The sequence below is a fragment of the Carassius auratus genome, chromosome 2, assembly GCF_003368295.1.
Source record: "Carassius auratus strain Wakin chromosome 2, ASM336829v1, whole genome shotgun sequence".
Taxonomy (NCBI): Eukaryota; Metazoa; Chordata; class Actinopteri; order Cypriniformes; family Cyprinidae; genus Carassius; species Carassius auratus.
The window spans coordinates 743,998-757,895 of NC_039244.1; the positions used below are offsets into that span (position 1 = coordinate 743,998).

At 44.2% G+C, this 13,898-nt stretch overlaps 1 protein-coding gene across 1 annotated transcript in view; it reads left to right on the top strand.

The window, feature by feature from the left end:
- ptprsb (protein tyrosine phosphatase receptor type Sb) overlaps positions 1 to 13,898 on the top strand; it is a 61,450-nt gene that overhangs the window by 32,499 nt on the left and 15,053 nt on the right. The window contains exons 8-17 of the mRNA XM_026198252.1: positions 141 to 722; positions 3,661 to 3,797; positions 3,928 to 4,072; positions 7,919 to 8,215; positions 8,867 to 9,060; positions 9,923 to 9,949; positions 10,303 to 10,420; positions 11,043 to 11,630; positions 12,219 to 12,313; positions 13,405 to 13,658. Coding sequence (XP_026054037.1) covers positions 141 to 722; positions 3,661 to 3,797; positions 3,928 to 4,072; positions 7,919 to 8,215; positions 8,867 to 9,060; positions 9,923 to 9,949; positions 10,303 to 10,420; positions 11,043 to 11,630; positions 12,219 to 12,313; positions 13,405 to 13,658 — 2,437 coding nt within the window. The remainder of the gene's footprint in view (positions 1 to 140; positions 723 to 3,660; positions 3,798 to 3,927; positions 4,073 to 7,918; positions 8,216 to 8,866; positions 9,061 to 9,922; positions 9,950 to 10,302; positions 10,421 to 11,042; positions 11,631 to 12,218; positions 12,314 to 13,404; positions 13,659 to 13,898) is intronic.

Consider the following 13,898-nt stretch of genomic DNA (forward strand, 5'->3'; position numbering starts at 1 on the left):
CTGAGAGGGAGATATCTCCTGCTTTTTAGACCCCTAATTTCTCACATAGGGTTCAGAAAAGCTCTCAACAGTATCTCAAACTGTGAATCTCCTGAGGAAGATCAGCCTTTGAGCAGTGCAGTTTTCTGCTCTCTTTGCAGCTTTACCCAGAGCTCCTGGTACCCCCATCGTCACGGAGACGACCCCCACCAGCGTCACCATCACCTGGGACTCTGGTAACCCCGACCCTGTGTCCTATTACATCATCCAGTACCGTGCCAAATCCCCAGACAGCAAGTATGAGACGGTGGACTCCATCACCACGACCCGCTACAGCATCGGCGGCCTGTACCCTAACACCGAGTACGAGATCCGTGTGTCCGCGGTCAACACCATCGGTCAGGGGCCGCCCAGCAACAGAGTGGAGGCTCGGACCGGAGAGCAAGCGCCCGCCAGCCCGCCGCGGAACATCCAGGCACGCATCCTATCACAGAACGCAGTGATGGTGCGCTGGGACGAACCGGAGGAGCCCAATGGTTTGATCAAAGGTTATCGAGTTTATTACACCATGGATCCTTCGCAGCCAATGAGCCACTGGCAGATCCACAACGTTCAGGACAGCATGATAACAACCATCCACAGCCTTGTGCCATCCGAGACGTACACCATCCGTGTGCTGGCGTTCACATCCGTGGGAGATGGACCCTTCTCTGACCCCGTCCACGTCAAAGTGAGACCTGGAGGTGAGTTGTAGGGAACATGAGCTGAATCTGCATGGTGAACTGGTTTGTTATTGGTTTCACTGGACCTCAAAGGAGAGTCACAGAAGGCTTGAAATCAGTTATAGTCCCATATGAACATTTCTGCAAGGTTCCTTTAGTGCAGGGGACGGCAACTTGCGAAAATGGGGAAAACTGTATACTGACGTATATTTTGAGGTAATAACTTCTCATAGTCACACAGACTATTAGGAGTTATAAATACTATTAAATGTGACAATTAACTTGTACTAGTACACGAATGTACACGCAACCGCTGGACATACTAGGCACAGATCAAAGCCTCAGGAAACCAACAGCGCTGGTCAATGTCAGAATGACTGAGATGGCCAATCAAATCAAAGTTGGAAGGGTTTACTGTTCACAGAAGCAGAGTGCGAAGCATCAGTTTAACGTTAAAGAGACCGAGGTAAGATGAAACTGCAAATTATTTAATATTAGTAAACTTTTATTGATACGGTTTAGGATAGAAATGTTAAATGACTGACAGTTGTATCCAGTGATGCAAACTACTCAAAAAATTTTACAGAGAGAGAGAGAGAATGTGTAAATAGTCTGCGTCTGTGTCTCTCTCTACAAACAATGAAGCTGAGTTTAGTTACTTAAAAAACAGTAATTTTACCCCCCTCCTGGCTGAGAAATATAATGTAATGATTCAGTATTGATTAATAAAATCACGTGGCAATGCTGACAAGTTTATGAGCTTCTGAATGTTATTTTTGCACAGCACGATCTCAGATCTCTGTGCACGATGTGTGTATGTGCACGCATCAATCAAAGCAGCACATAAATATAGAAAGCCTTGTCACACACACACACATACAGAGGGAAGTTGAGTCGAACTAGTAGCCCAAAAGTTGCGGGTTTGAGTTTCGTGCCAGCAGGGATTGTAGGTGGGGGGAGTGTATGTACAGTGCTCTCCCACCTTCAATACCATGACTGAGTTCAATTCAATTCAATTCAAGTTTATTTGTATAGCGCTTTTTATGATAAAAATCATTGCAAAGCAACTTTACAGAAAATTCAGTTTTCACAATATTTAGTAGTATATAGCTCATCAGTGATGACTGTCAGTTCATGTGTATATGGCAGAAGTATACGGAAAAATCAATTAAAGACATAATCAAACAGATGATGAACACTATTAACAGCAATTATTATATGATGCAGTCACACATGTAGCAATAATTGTTAGTTCTGTTGTTGATTCAGGGTCAGCATCATCTGGGGTCCTCTGAGGGTCAGCATCATCTCTTCTCAGGTGTTCTGGATCCAGACTGGAGCTTGTGTAAATCCTAGTTACCACGGGAAGAAGATCCAGCAGAAACAGAGAAACACATAGAGACATCATTAGCATAGCTGCTGATCCAACAGAGTACAATTAATTAGTTTAACCCAAGCTAAAGAATGAGAATGCGCATTTGATCAGATATAACTGCAGTCCAAAATTATGAGATGCATTATTCGAATGCTTGGAGAAAGAGATGTGTTTTTAATCTAGATTTAAACAGAGAGAGTGTGTCTGAACCCCGAACATTATCAGGAAGGCTATTCCAGAGTTTGGGAGCCAAATGTGAGAAAGCTCTACCTCCTTTAGTGGACTTTGCTATCCTAGGAACGACCAAAAGTCCAGTGTTTTGTGACCTTAGGGTGCGTGATGGGTTGTAGCGCTGTAGAAGGCTAGTTAGGTACGCTGGAGCTAAACCATTTAGGGCCTTATAGGTAAGTAATGATAATTTGTAACTGATACAGAACTTAATAGGTAGCCAGTGCAGAGACTGTAAAATTGGGGTAATATGATCATATTTTCTTGACCTGGTAAGGACTCTAGCTGCTGTATTTTGGACGACCTGTAGCTTGTTTATTGAAGAAGCAGGACAACCACCTAGAAGTGCATTACAATAGTCCAGTCTAGAGGTCATGATTGCATGAACTCGCTTTTCTGCATCAGAAACAGATAACATGTTTCGTAGCTTGGCAATGTTTCTAAGATGGAAGAATGCAGTTTTTGTAACATGGGAAATATGATTTTCAAAAGACAAATTGCTGTCTAATATAACACACAGATTTCTGACTGTAGAGGAAGTAACAGTACATCCGTCTAGTTGTCCAATAAGTTATATATCTGTCTTATCTGAATTAAATATCATCTAGTCTCATTGAGATATATAGCTGAGTATCATCAGCATAACAGTGGAAACTAATCTCATATTTTCTAATAATATTACAAAGGGGCAACATGTATATTAAAAATAGCAAAGGACCTTGGACAGATCCCTGTGGCACTCCATATTTTACTGGTGATAAATGAGATGACCCCCCATTTAAATAAAATGGTAGTGATCAGACAGGTGGGTTATAAACCATCTTAGAGCCTGCCCTTGAATACCTGTATAGTTTTGTAATCGATCTATGAGTATGTCATGATCTATGGTATCGAACGCAGCACTAAGATCAAGTAAGACTAGAAATGAGATGCAGCCTTGATCTGACGCAAGCAATTTGTATTTTTAACAAGTGCTGTTGGGTGGGGCCTGAAACCTGACTCTCTTCATAAAAATAATTTCTTGCAGGAAGAAGCACACTTTAGCAGACACAACTTTTTAAAAAAAATTGAGACATAAATGGAAGATTTGAAATTGGCCTATAATTTCCAGTTCACTTGGATCTAGTTGTGTGTCCAATTTAGTGGGTACAGGATCTAATAAACATGTTGTTGGTTTAGATACAGTGATACGTTTATTTAGCTCTACCTGTCCTATAGTTGTAAAGTACTGCAGGTTATCTTTGGGTGCGATGGATGAAACTGAAGTATTATATACTGTTTTAGGGTCACTCCAAAAATGAATGACCTGCGATAATTTAATCCAGGTTTCTAATGGGTTTCTGATCTGTGTTTCAGTTCCTGGGCAGCCAGGGAAGTTCAAGGTGGGAAGAGTGACTGACACCAGCGTCGAGTTGAGCTGGGACCCTGCATACTCCAAGGAGCCCGTGAAAGCCTACGAACTCATCTACAAAGCTCCAGAGCTTGGCATTCAGGTGAGAACGTGCTCCACTGAGAAACACTTGAGGGCTACAAATCAATGGTATTGCCATCAACTTGTTGGGATAATGGTAGTGTTTTCAAATGCATTGTGTTGAAAGAGTCTTTGATCTTTCAAACGAACAGGAAAAGAGGAATTTTGAGCCCAGAACCTCGTATGTGGTGGAGGGTCTGCGTGCCAACACTGAATACACCTTCTCTCTGGCTGCTGTTTCCAACAAAGGTATCGGCGCGTTCACCAACGAGATCAACCAACGCACGGCACAAGCAAGTATGTACCAGATTGGTATTAAATCGTGTTTCTGTCTGAGAACCAGCTGATTGAGTTGTTGTTACCACAAGAAGTGTACTTTACCTGCCTGGATGTTTTATATGGTGTGTGACGCAGTGTCATCTCTCTGCACCAGCCCTTCCTCGTTTTCTCCATCCACAGCTGCAGTCAGACTGTGTTCTGCTGTAGTGATCTGTGACTTTAGATTGGTTTGATGGTTCTTACTGGCTGTTGGTCTGGATGGGAAGAGACAGAACTGGTGCAGAGAATGAATCACCCTGATTGGATGTTTAATCTGTCATTTCTTTGCTCAGATCTCACTTTCAGAGATGAAATGAAAGAGTAATGCAACAAACTTGTTTCATCATGGCTGCAGCTGATGAGGGGGAATTCAACAAGAGTGAATGTTATGTGCTGATAGCGTTGTTCATTTTTGCGTATGCTGCCTTGTGTTTATTCATATCAGATAGTGGCTCAGACATTAGCAAAATAACTGTTGCACTTCCAGCACTGATTCAGTCCCCTGAACTTATATAATATTCCTTTCATTTGACCATCATCTGATGAATTACTGCTGCTGTCGTCTCATCAGGAGCAAATTTTCACAATCCGTAAATTCCCTTTTTCCACTTGGTTTCCAAATAGTGCTGATGCTTGTCAGTGATGCACGATCTACCATCATTTACCATCATGAGGTGTTTTAGCCTTGAACAGAATGAAGATCAAATACTGGTGCAGTGCTGGACTGGTGTTTAGTGAATATGAAGGATTTCAGCCACAAAAGTGGCACAAATGATTGAATGCCCCCAATTCTGTTTATATTCATCTTTCCCTCCCTCCCTCCATCCATCCATCCGTCTGTCCATCTGTGTGTCATTGTAAAATGCATTGGTGTGTGTGATGTGTATGTCCACAAGTACAGAAAAACAAGCAGAAGTTAAAGCCACAACCAGACTGGATGGGATTTGTGATTTCTGCCTCTTTTTTAACCTCTTTTTTCTATTCCTCCTTCAATTCAGTGTCTTTTCAGCTCAGGACCCAGTGAAGTGATAGCAACTCCAGCGGTTTGTGTGGTTGTGTCTGTGTTGATGATGAAGTGATCTTCTTAGGTGTCATGTAACTCTTCATTAACGCTGTTAAAGCTTGTGTTTTCCAGGACGGTAAACGGTAAGTGAAGATGACCAAACAACCGTAACCATGAAACCTTCCCCGAGCAGGATCTCTGGATGGAGCTGCATCTGATCCAGCATGAATGAGTCTGGATATTGAACACGGTCCTGCAGCTTTCCACTGAAGTAATTTTTGTCATTGCAGGCAAACAGCATGAATTTAACTTGTTCTTTCGCTGTGTTCTTGGCTGTTTCATTTGTAATAATAGCGAGAGTTTAAAGGTGGTGCTGTTGTTGTCTTTTCACTTCTTTTCCATATCACAGGTTGTGAGATTGAACTTAACTTTGAGATACACCGTACCTGGTTGCTAGGGTAATGTGGGATGTTTGAAGAGGTTGCTAGGGAGTTATTAGGGGTTTGGGAACAGTTGCTAGGGTACTGTGGTTGCTAAGGTGTTATTTGGGGTTGGGTGACAATTGTTAGGGTGTTGTATTTGACCATAGGTAGTTGCTAAGGTGTTATTTGGGGTTTGGGAACAGTTATTAGGGTGTTATAATAATTGTATTAACAATTACTAGGGTACTGTGGTTACTAGGGTGTTATCAGGGGTTTGGGAACAGTTGCCAGGGTGCTGTATTTGACCATAGGTGGTTGTTAGGGTGACATTGGGTTTTAGGAACAGTTGCTAGGGCATTGTAGTTGCCTAGGGTGTGATAAAGATTTTGGAAATGGTTGCTTAGGTTTTATGGTTGGTTATAAGATGTTACTAGTGTGATGTTTGTAGCTACAGGTGGTTGCTAGTGTGGTATGGTTTTGGGTTACCAGTTATTCTATTGAGTGGTTAAATGCTAGGGTGGTATTAAGATTTTGTGAGTAGTTGCTAAGGAGTTGTGTGTGGTTATAAGTGGTTGCTAGGGTGTTGTGTGTGGTTGTAGGTGTTGTGGCTAGTTTCTAGAGGATTCAGAGTGGTTGCCAAACTGTTGCTATGCATTTTTTCAGGCGTCCTGAGCAGGTGTTAGTGTGTTGCTATATGGTTGCTAGGGTATTCATGTCCATGTGATTTTTCTGCTGTTTTCTGGTCCAGCTTGCTGCTGTAATGTCATCCGAGTGTCTAAAGATCTGAGCATCTCACCGAGGCTCCAGCACAAACACACATGAGCCCAATTATCCTCTTGCACTTCCTCTGACATCGACGCAGATAACAGTCTTTGAAAGCAATTACACATCTGCAGTTCAGTTTTTATATGCCACATTCTATAAAAATAATTGAATTATTGAATGTCAGTTTAATTATTGTTTTACACGAGTGTGTGTGTGCAAGAACAGAGGCTGGTCACAGGGCTGTGGAACCAAATGCGGTGAGAACCTTATCTCTTTGACTGATTATAAGAACGTCTCAGATCCCATGTTATTTTTAATAACTCTCTCGGCTCTCGTTATACCATTCGGCTAGAAAGGTTTCGGTCACTGACAGAGACTAAAGCCCCACATTAACCACAGGATTAATCACAGATAATACCCACAATTCTATATGCTCATATTCAGGTGAGACTGTGTGTGTGTGGTGTGTGTGTGGTGTGTGTGTGGTGTGTGTGTGTGTGTGGTGTGGTGTGGTGTGTGTGGTGTGTGTGTGATGGTAAGATGGTCCTTTACCGAACACAGGAGCAGGTATGTACTCTACATCATCAGCTTCTCTTCTTGTTTTGCTGTTCTCCAGACTGATTCCTTGTTTTTAGTTTCAGTTGTATTGTTCTCATTAGATCCACGTCCAGTCGAGTTGATGTTTTTGTGATTTATTTTGCTTCATTCTCATAACCACTGGAGTATGAACGTCAGAATGATTCAGCTGCTGTTGGGATCAGAGTTCACCAGATGCTTTCTGATATTGGAGGGTTATTGAAACCAAGCTGTAACTTTGACGTCAGGCAGACTTACGTTTGTTCATTTAGCCGAGGCTTTAATCCAAATGCAAGCAGTGACAGTGTCAGATCATCACAGTGGTGTCTGTTGAGTGATCAGATACAGTAACGTCCAATAATTGTGAGGTAATGAGGAGGACAGATGCTATTATTTCTGATTATTCACCATAAGAGTAGAAGGAGGTTGAGTGTGTTACATTATATGTATTCTTATCTGTATGTCCACACACAGAAGCTCTTTCAGGAGCTGCAGAACCTCGTCAGATTTCTGATTAAAGAAGAAACTTCGTAAACTCCTCCATAACCCAGATGGGTTTCAGTCCGTCTGTCTGTCACCATCTGGTCATGAAGTCTGATCCTGGACCGAAGCTGCGCTCCATCCATCAAGCGTGTTTCCATGGCAACAGCACTGCTATCGGTTACACACTCGGCGGTGCTTTAATTAGGTTGTCTGTTCTGGTCAATATGTTGATTGGATGCTTGTTTTGTGACCGATTCTGACAGACAGATGCTTTATTCCTCAATCTCTGCATCACAACACATCCTTCATTTCGTTTTGCTTCATTCTTCCTTTGTTTGCATCACTTATCTTTTAACTTGAATGTAATTCGAGCCTCATAATTAGTTTTATTGATCTGTTTTCATCTATGCTATTTTTGTAGCCTGTGTATCTCATCCTCTGCCTTGGTCTTTATGTTCCATTGATTTATTTTGTTTCATTTCTGTTTCTTTATCCTCCTCCACCTTCCTCAATGATCTTTCCTTTCTGTGTGTTATTTTCGACTCTCCTCCTCGTCCTCCTCCGCTCTTCTGTCAGAGCCCTCGTCTCCTCCGCGTGAGCTCCTCTGCTCCAGCACCGGCTCCACCTCGCTGACGGTAAGTTGGGCTCCGGCCCCGGGGGACCAGCACAATGCGGCGCTGCTCTGGTACGAGGTGTGTTATGGGGTCAGCGGCGGTGACTCACGGCAGACGCTGCGTCTGGAGCCGGACTCGGGACAGACGCTCCTGACGGGTCTGCGGCGCTGGAGTCTGTACCGCATCACGGTGAGGGCGATCACGGAGCGGGGCAGCGGACCGGAGAGCGCAGCTGTAGAGTGCAGAACAGATGAGGATGGTAAAATCTCATATCATGTTCTTCTGTGTTTCAGCATTAGCTCCCTCTGCTTTCGGTCTGTTTAGGGTTCTTCAGGCGGTTCTTTGGAGATCAGTAAAGTTTCTATAAGGATGTGTTCACACTTGTATGGTTCTCACAGGTCCTTGAAAATTTGTGAATCTGAAAAAATCTGAAAATTTCAAGGCCCAAACATACAAAGATACAGGCCTGTAATGATAAAATCTCCACACTCATCGGGAAGAAGGAGGCGGGAACCGGCACACAATCAAAAATCACTTTAATATTCAAAATAAACACAAAACGCCGCACCAGCCCCTCACGGACGACGGTGCGCATAAATAAAAAGCAAACGCATAAATAAAAAGCAAACGCATAAATAAAAAGCAAACCCATAAAATAATGTCCCATCTCCCAGCTCATCTCCAATCACTACACCTGGCCTCACTCCTCGTTCCCACGCCTCTCGCCACAAGGCCCTTGAAAGTGCTTGAATTAATTTTGTGCAAGAAGATTGTGTGTGTGGGGAGGGGGGGTAAATCAAAAGTCAAGTCTCCTTCATTTCAGCCGAGCTTTATCCAGTACTGATTGTGTCAAAGCAGCTTCACAGAGTCAAACAGGAATAGTGTGTGAAGACTGCAGGTGTGTGTGCAGTGCCCGGAGCTCTGCCCCGTCAGGTGGAAGTCCAGCCAATCAACAGCACGTCTGTCAAAGTGTCGTGGCGCTCAGTGTTGCCAGGGCAACGGAATGGGCAGATCCGCGGTTACCAGGTTCACTATGCGCTCGTGGAGCACGGGGAGTCACAAGACCTGCCGCGCATCAAAGACATGATGCTGGACGATGAGCAGGTGAGGTCACGACCCCGCAGACCCCGCCACATCCTCAGCTAAAGATGACTGTTAGTCGACACAGAAGCCATTTCTGGTAAAGACTTATGATTTGTTGGCCACTATAAGGGAATAACTAAAAGAATAAAACTATTTGTGCTACTGATGTGTTTATGATTATGACGATACAGTAAAATAATGTGATAACACATTGTCAGGAGCCTCGCACGTACATTCAAGTTATAATTGGCCTCACCAAAGATGATATATTGTGTGATTTAGTTGTTTTTACGTCCTTGATCATTCATGCTTTCAGTCAACATGAAATTAAAACTGATATCATTTCTTTCTTAATACGTGTTCCTGATATTCCTGTGATCGTCTCATCAGCGGCCGTTATTCAACATGAAGCTGCTGATGCTAACACACACTTTCACATCAATCCAGCAGGAGAAAATCACCACCTGACCTACATTTATTTCTCATTCATTATCCCGTTTCACTCAGAAGTGCATCACATGACAGAAGTTAAATGGGTTGTGGATGCAGTTTCGGCAAACCTTAGTCTGAAGTTTTGACTCTTATTACAAGATTCTGGCCAACACTGCATTCAAAGTATCATTCAGAATACAAAATAACAATAAATGCTGAATATTATTTGTATTTATTTACACTGCATGTTAGTTTTCTAGATGGCACAGAATCCGTATGATCAGAATGAACAGACACTGAATGAATCTCACTCTGCGTCTCACTTCATCTCTTCTCTCACTCACTGCTCGTTCATTCTGTCCTTCACTAAATGAATCTCACCCTCCTCGCCTCCTACGCTCCGCCTGGTCATCACTGATTCTCTCACATCTCTGTGCTGCCGCGCCGTTAGAGGAACACGGATGAGACGGCGCTGTACGTGAGTATGAACTTCAGCTTTATGTTCAGAGCTGCTTATGAAAGCACAGCTGAGACAGAAGCATTTCAAAGCCCTTCAGAACCACTGGATCTGAACCGCTTCACTGCATGAGTGTGTGTGTGTGTGTGAATCTCTCACACTGGAGAATGCTTTCATAGAGCCTCTTGAACACAGATCATGGACTGAGATGTTTATGAAAGCAAAATATTGCTGGAGAGAATCAATGAATGAATGAATGAATGCTGCAGTAGCATATAATGAGAGCAAGAGATCAGTGCTCAAGTTTGCATTGAAGTTTCTTCCATTGAATGATTTGAGTGTGTGTGTGTGTGTGTGTGTGTGTGTGTGTGTAGGAGCTGATGCTGGAGGATCTGCAGCCTGAGACGCTGTACTCCATCAGTGTGGCAGCCTACACCATTAAAGGTGATGGAGCCCAGAGCGTCGCTCATCTGGTGCAGACGCCCATCGCAGGTGACTCACTCGTCTGCATGTGTGTGTTTCTGTGTGTTGAGATGTTCAGGGACAGACAGACTCTTTCAGATCAGTTAAAGGTGCTGTTTGTGAAACAGGTGTGTGTCAATCACTAGTCTTTTTACACTAGACTCACAGCTCTCTACCCAATCAGAAACACAGTTAGTCATTGTGTGCGTTCCTGACATTGGATTGGCTGACATGTCTTTGGAGGGCAGGGCTTAATTCACTATATGACCTCCGGTGTCTTATTGCTTTGATAAAAAAAGTTTCTAGATAATAAAAATATGAAGGACACAAATGTTGCTGAATGTGATCAGCTGTGTAGTGAAATCAAGTTAAATTTAATTATAAAGCGCTTTTCATGAAAATCATGAACATTGCATTTATCAGATTAGAGTCGGATGATAATATAGTTATTTTTTTATGTATATTGTTTTAACTATATGAATTGCAAATAATGATATTGTTACATATGGTTACATTTTTGCAACAATGTATCAACAGTCACCACTGCAACTGCCCTGTCCAGTCAGAAGATGGCACTGGAGATCTGGTCAGTGTGATGGATGTGTTTTATATAAACAGTCACTGATAGTTTGTGTGTGTTTGTGTCCTCTAGTACCTGCTCGCCCCGTTCTGTCCGTGCAGCTGGTTAATGAGACGTCCGCTGCACTGATCTGGACTCCCCAACAATCCTCTAACCCTCTGCTGGAGATCCTGGGCTTTCGTCTGACCTATGGCCTTATAAACGCCTCTCAGTCTGTGTCTGTGGATTTCAGACCTGAGGAGCGCCAACACAGCGTGACTGGTCTGCGTCCTGGAGGTGTTTACTCATTCCTCCTGGCCACTAGAGGCCGCTCTGGTTACAGCGAAGAGGCTCAGGAGGAGCTTTCGGTGCCCGAGTTTCGTCCGAAAGGTTTTCCGCAGCTGTCGGAGCACATCAACGCCTCCTGCTGCTCGCTGCAGATCACCTGGCTTCCTCCGAACGGCTCGGAAGGGAACGCCATTTTTACAGGATACACGCTCTCGTATGAGGAAGCAGGTGCTAGTGTTGAACCGCAGACACTGATGGTGCCCGCAGATGTGTCCAGCTACACCATTCACGGGCTGAATCCTGACCGGGCGTACGCTGTGAGGATATCGGCTCAGAACAGCGCTGGGTCAGGCCCGTATAGCCCACAGGTGCTGTACCGAACGATTGACACAGGTACAGCGCTCAGGTGACTCAACTAAACCCTCAGATCCCACCAACACCACCCACAACTAACCCCACCCGACCCGTCACAGTGGAGGTGTGAATGTGGGCGGCTGCAGGTAATGCTCGGCCGGTCAGTGGAGGTAAGTGGTCAGGCGTCAGTCACAGTCCGTCTCGGAAGAGGAGCGCTCAGGTTCATGGTAAGACTGGAGACGTTTGTCTTCTCCTTCATCCTCTTGAGTTCCTTCACTGTCCTTCACCACTATATTTCCCAGCACTCTCCAGTCCAGTCCAGTCCGGTGTGGCACAAATTAATGTATGTTTGTTTGTGTGTGTGATTGAGTTTGTGTCTCACCCCGACTTCCTTCCTTCAAAATAACCTTCATTAGCAGCTAGTGAATCTGGGCCAGCTCTCACTGGATCTGCAGCATATGTGTCCATCTGACTCACCTTCTACATCCCCCACAATCCCCTGCACAGGCCTCGGCGCACGCGGTGGACTCTACGGTCACACAGTCCTGGATCTGTGTGTGTGTGTGTGTGTGTTCCAGTTCCTGCATCACTGAGTCTCATGTGTGTTACGTGTGTGTTTTTGGACAGACGTGCCGAGGAATTTCTCTGTCAATCTGGCGACGAAGACGAGCGTGTTGCTGACGTGGGAGTTTCCGGAGAGCAGCGCCCCCTATCGCTTCACTGTGAGTCCCACAGCCATCTCCGCCTGGGAACAGATCACTCTCTCAGTTTGTGGCTGTTCACTTGTTGACGTCCAGTAGATCTCTCTAGAATGAGGATGTCCTCTTATGTTATAAACCGCACCTGCCTGTGACTAGCAGTATATCGACAAGCCCTTCCAGCTTCCTGTTTCAACAGGAAACACATCAACACAATGTCAAGCCATTTCGATCACTGATAATGACTGAAGTCAGTAACAAACCTTGATCTCACTGGAACTGTTTTTTGGTTAATGTATCTCAGTTTTCATTCAAAATAAGATCGAATTGAGTGCAGTTTATTTATCGGCATAAATGTTTCAGGTTATTGCAGTGCATTCTGGGATTGTCTTATCAATAAATAGAACTGAAAGATACTGATGTGTCTTATAGTAGATCCTAACCGTTGATGTCTTAAAGTCGTCATGAAACAACTTTTCGTTCATGTATCTTTTCTTTCATGTAGCAGATTATCGACAAACTCTGTTCTGTTTTGCTGACGATTCTCAGGTGTATCTTCCTTTATGGAAATGGGACAAGAGGACAATTACATTTCTACTAAATTGTCTGCATGAAGTTGAACTGAGGATGTCAGCTTTTTTTATTTAAATAAAAGTAAGACTGAGGTAATTTGGTTCGGAAACTCTCAAGTCCTTGGCTCCTTTCTGTAAATCAGTAGTTAAGTATCTTGGAGTTCAGTTTTAAGTCTCTCGGTGGTGAAGTCTAGTTTCAGTTGAGATTACTAGCTAAGGTCAAACCGTTTCTGTCACCTAACAGTTTTGAAAAGCTTATTCATGCCTTTATTTCTGTAAGGTTGGACTACTGTAATCCTTGTATGATCCTTAGATTAATGATGAGTGTTCGTAAACACCAGCATATAACACCCATCTTAATAACTTTATATTGGCTTCCAATTCACTACAGGGTCGATTTTAAATGACTTCTCTTAGTATACCAAGTCTTACACAATCTGGCTCCATCTGGTTTAATTGATCTTTTGGATTTACACAAACCTCAAAGGAATCTAAGGTCATCAAACAGATGATGGTGAGGTCTCAGTTTGCTCTGTTTCTCAGGTGGAGTACAACCGGCAGAAGATGGAGGTGGACGCACGTCTCAGGAAGGCTGTGATCCCAAACCTGCAGCCGGACACCAGCTACGACTTCAAGATCACCAGCCCCGAGGGGAACATGGGTGGACTCAGACACCGCATTCACGCCAAGACATCTCCTCCCATCCTCATCCGCCGGCCCGAGGTGGACCACACGCGAGAGACCGAAGCCACGGTCACCATCATACTGCCCTCGCTGGACCCCCGGAGCAGCGTCAGGTGCGAGCAGCGCTTACATTCACACACACCTCAGGACGTATGTATCATGCATGACATGTGCACACACATGTGCAGGAGTCATCAGCCGCTGCACTGTGAATGATTCAGAGCCGCAGTCAGTCTGTGTTTCTGGCTGCTTCCTGCCGGCCGCTGCTGAGCTCAGGAAGAAAATCACTTCAGCTCCCAGTGCAGCGCTGAGATACGAGCCGCAGTAACTGCAGCACACACACTTCACAGCTC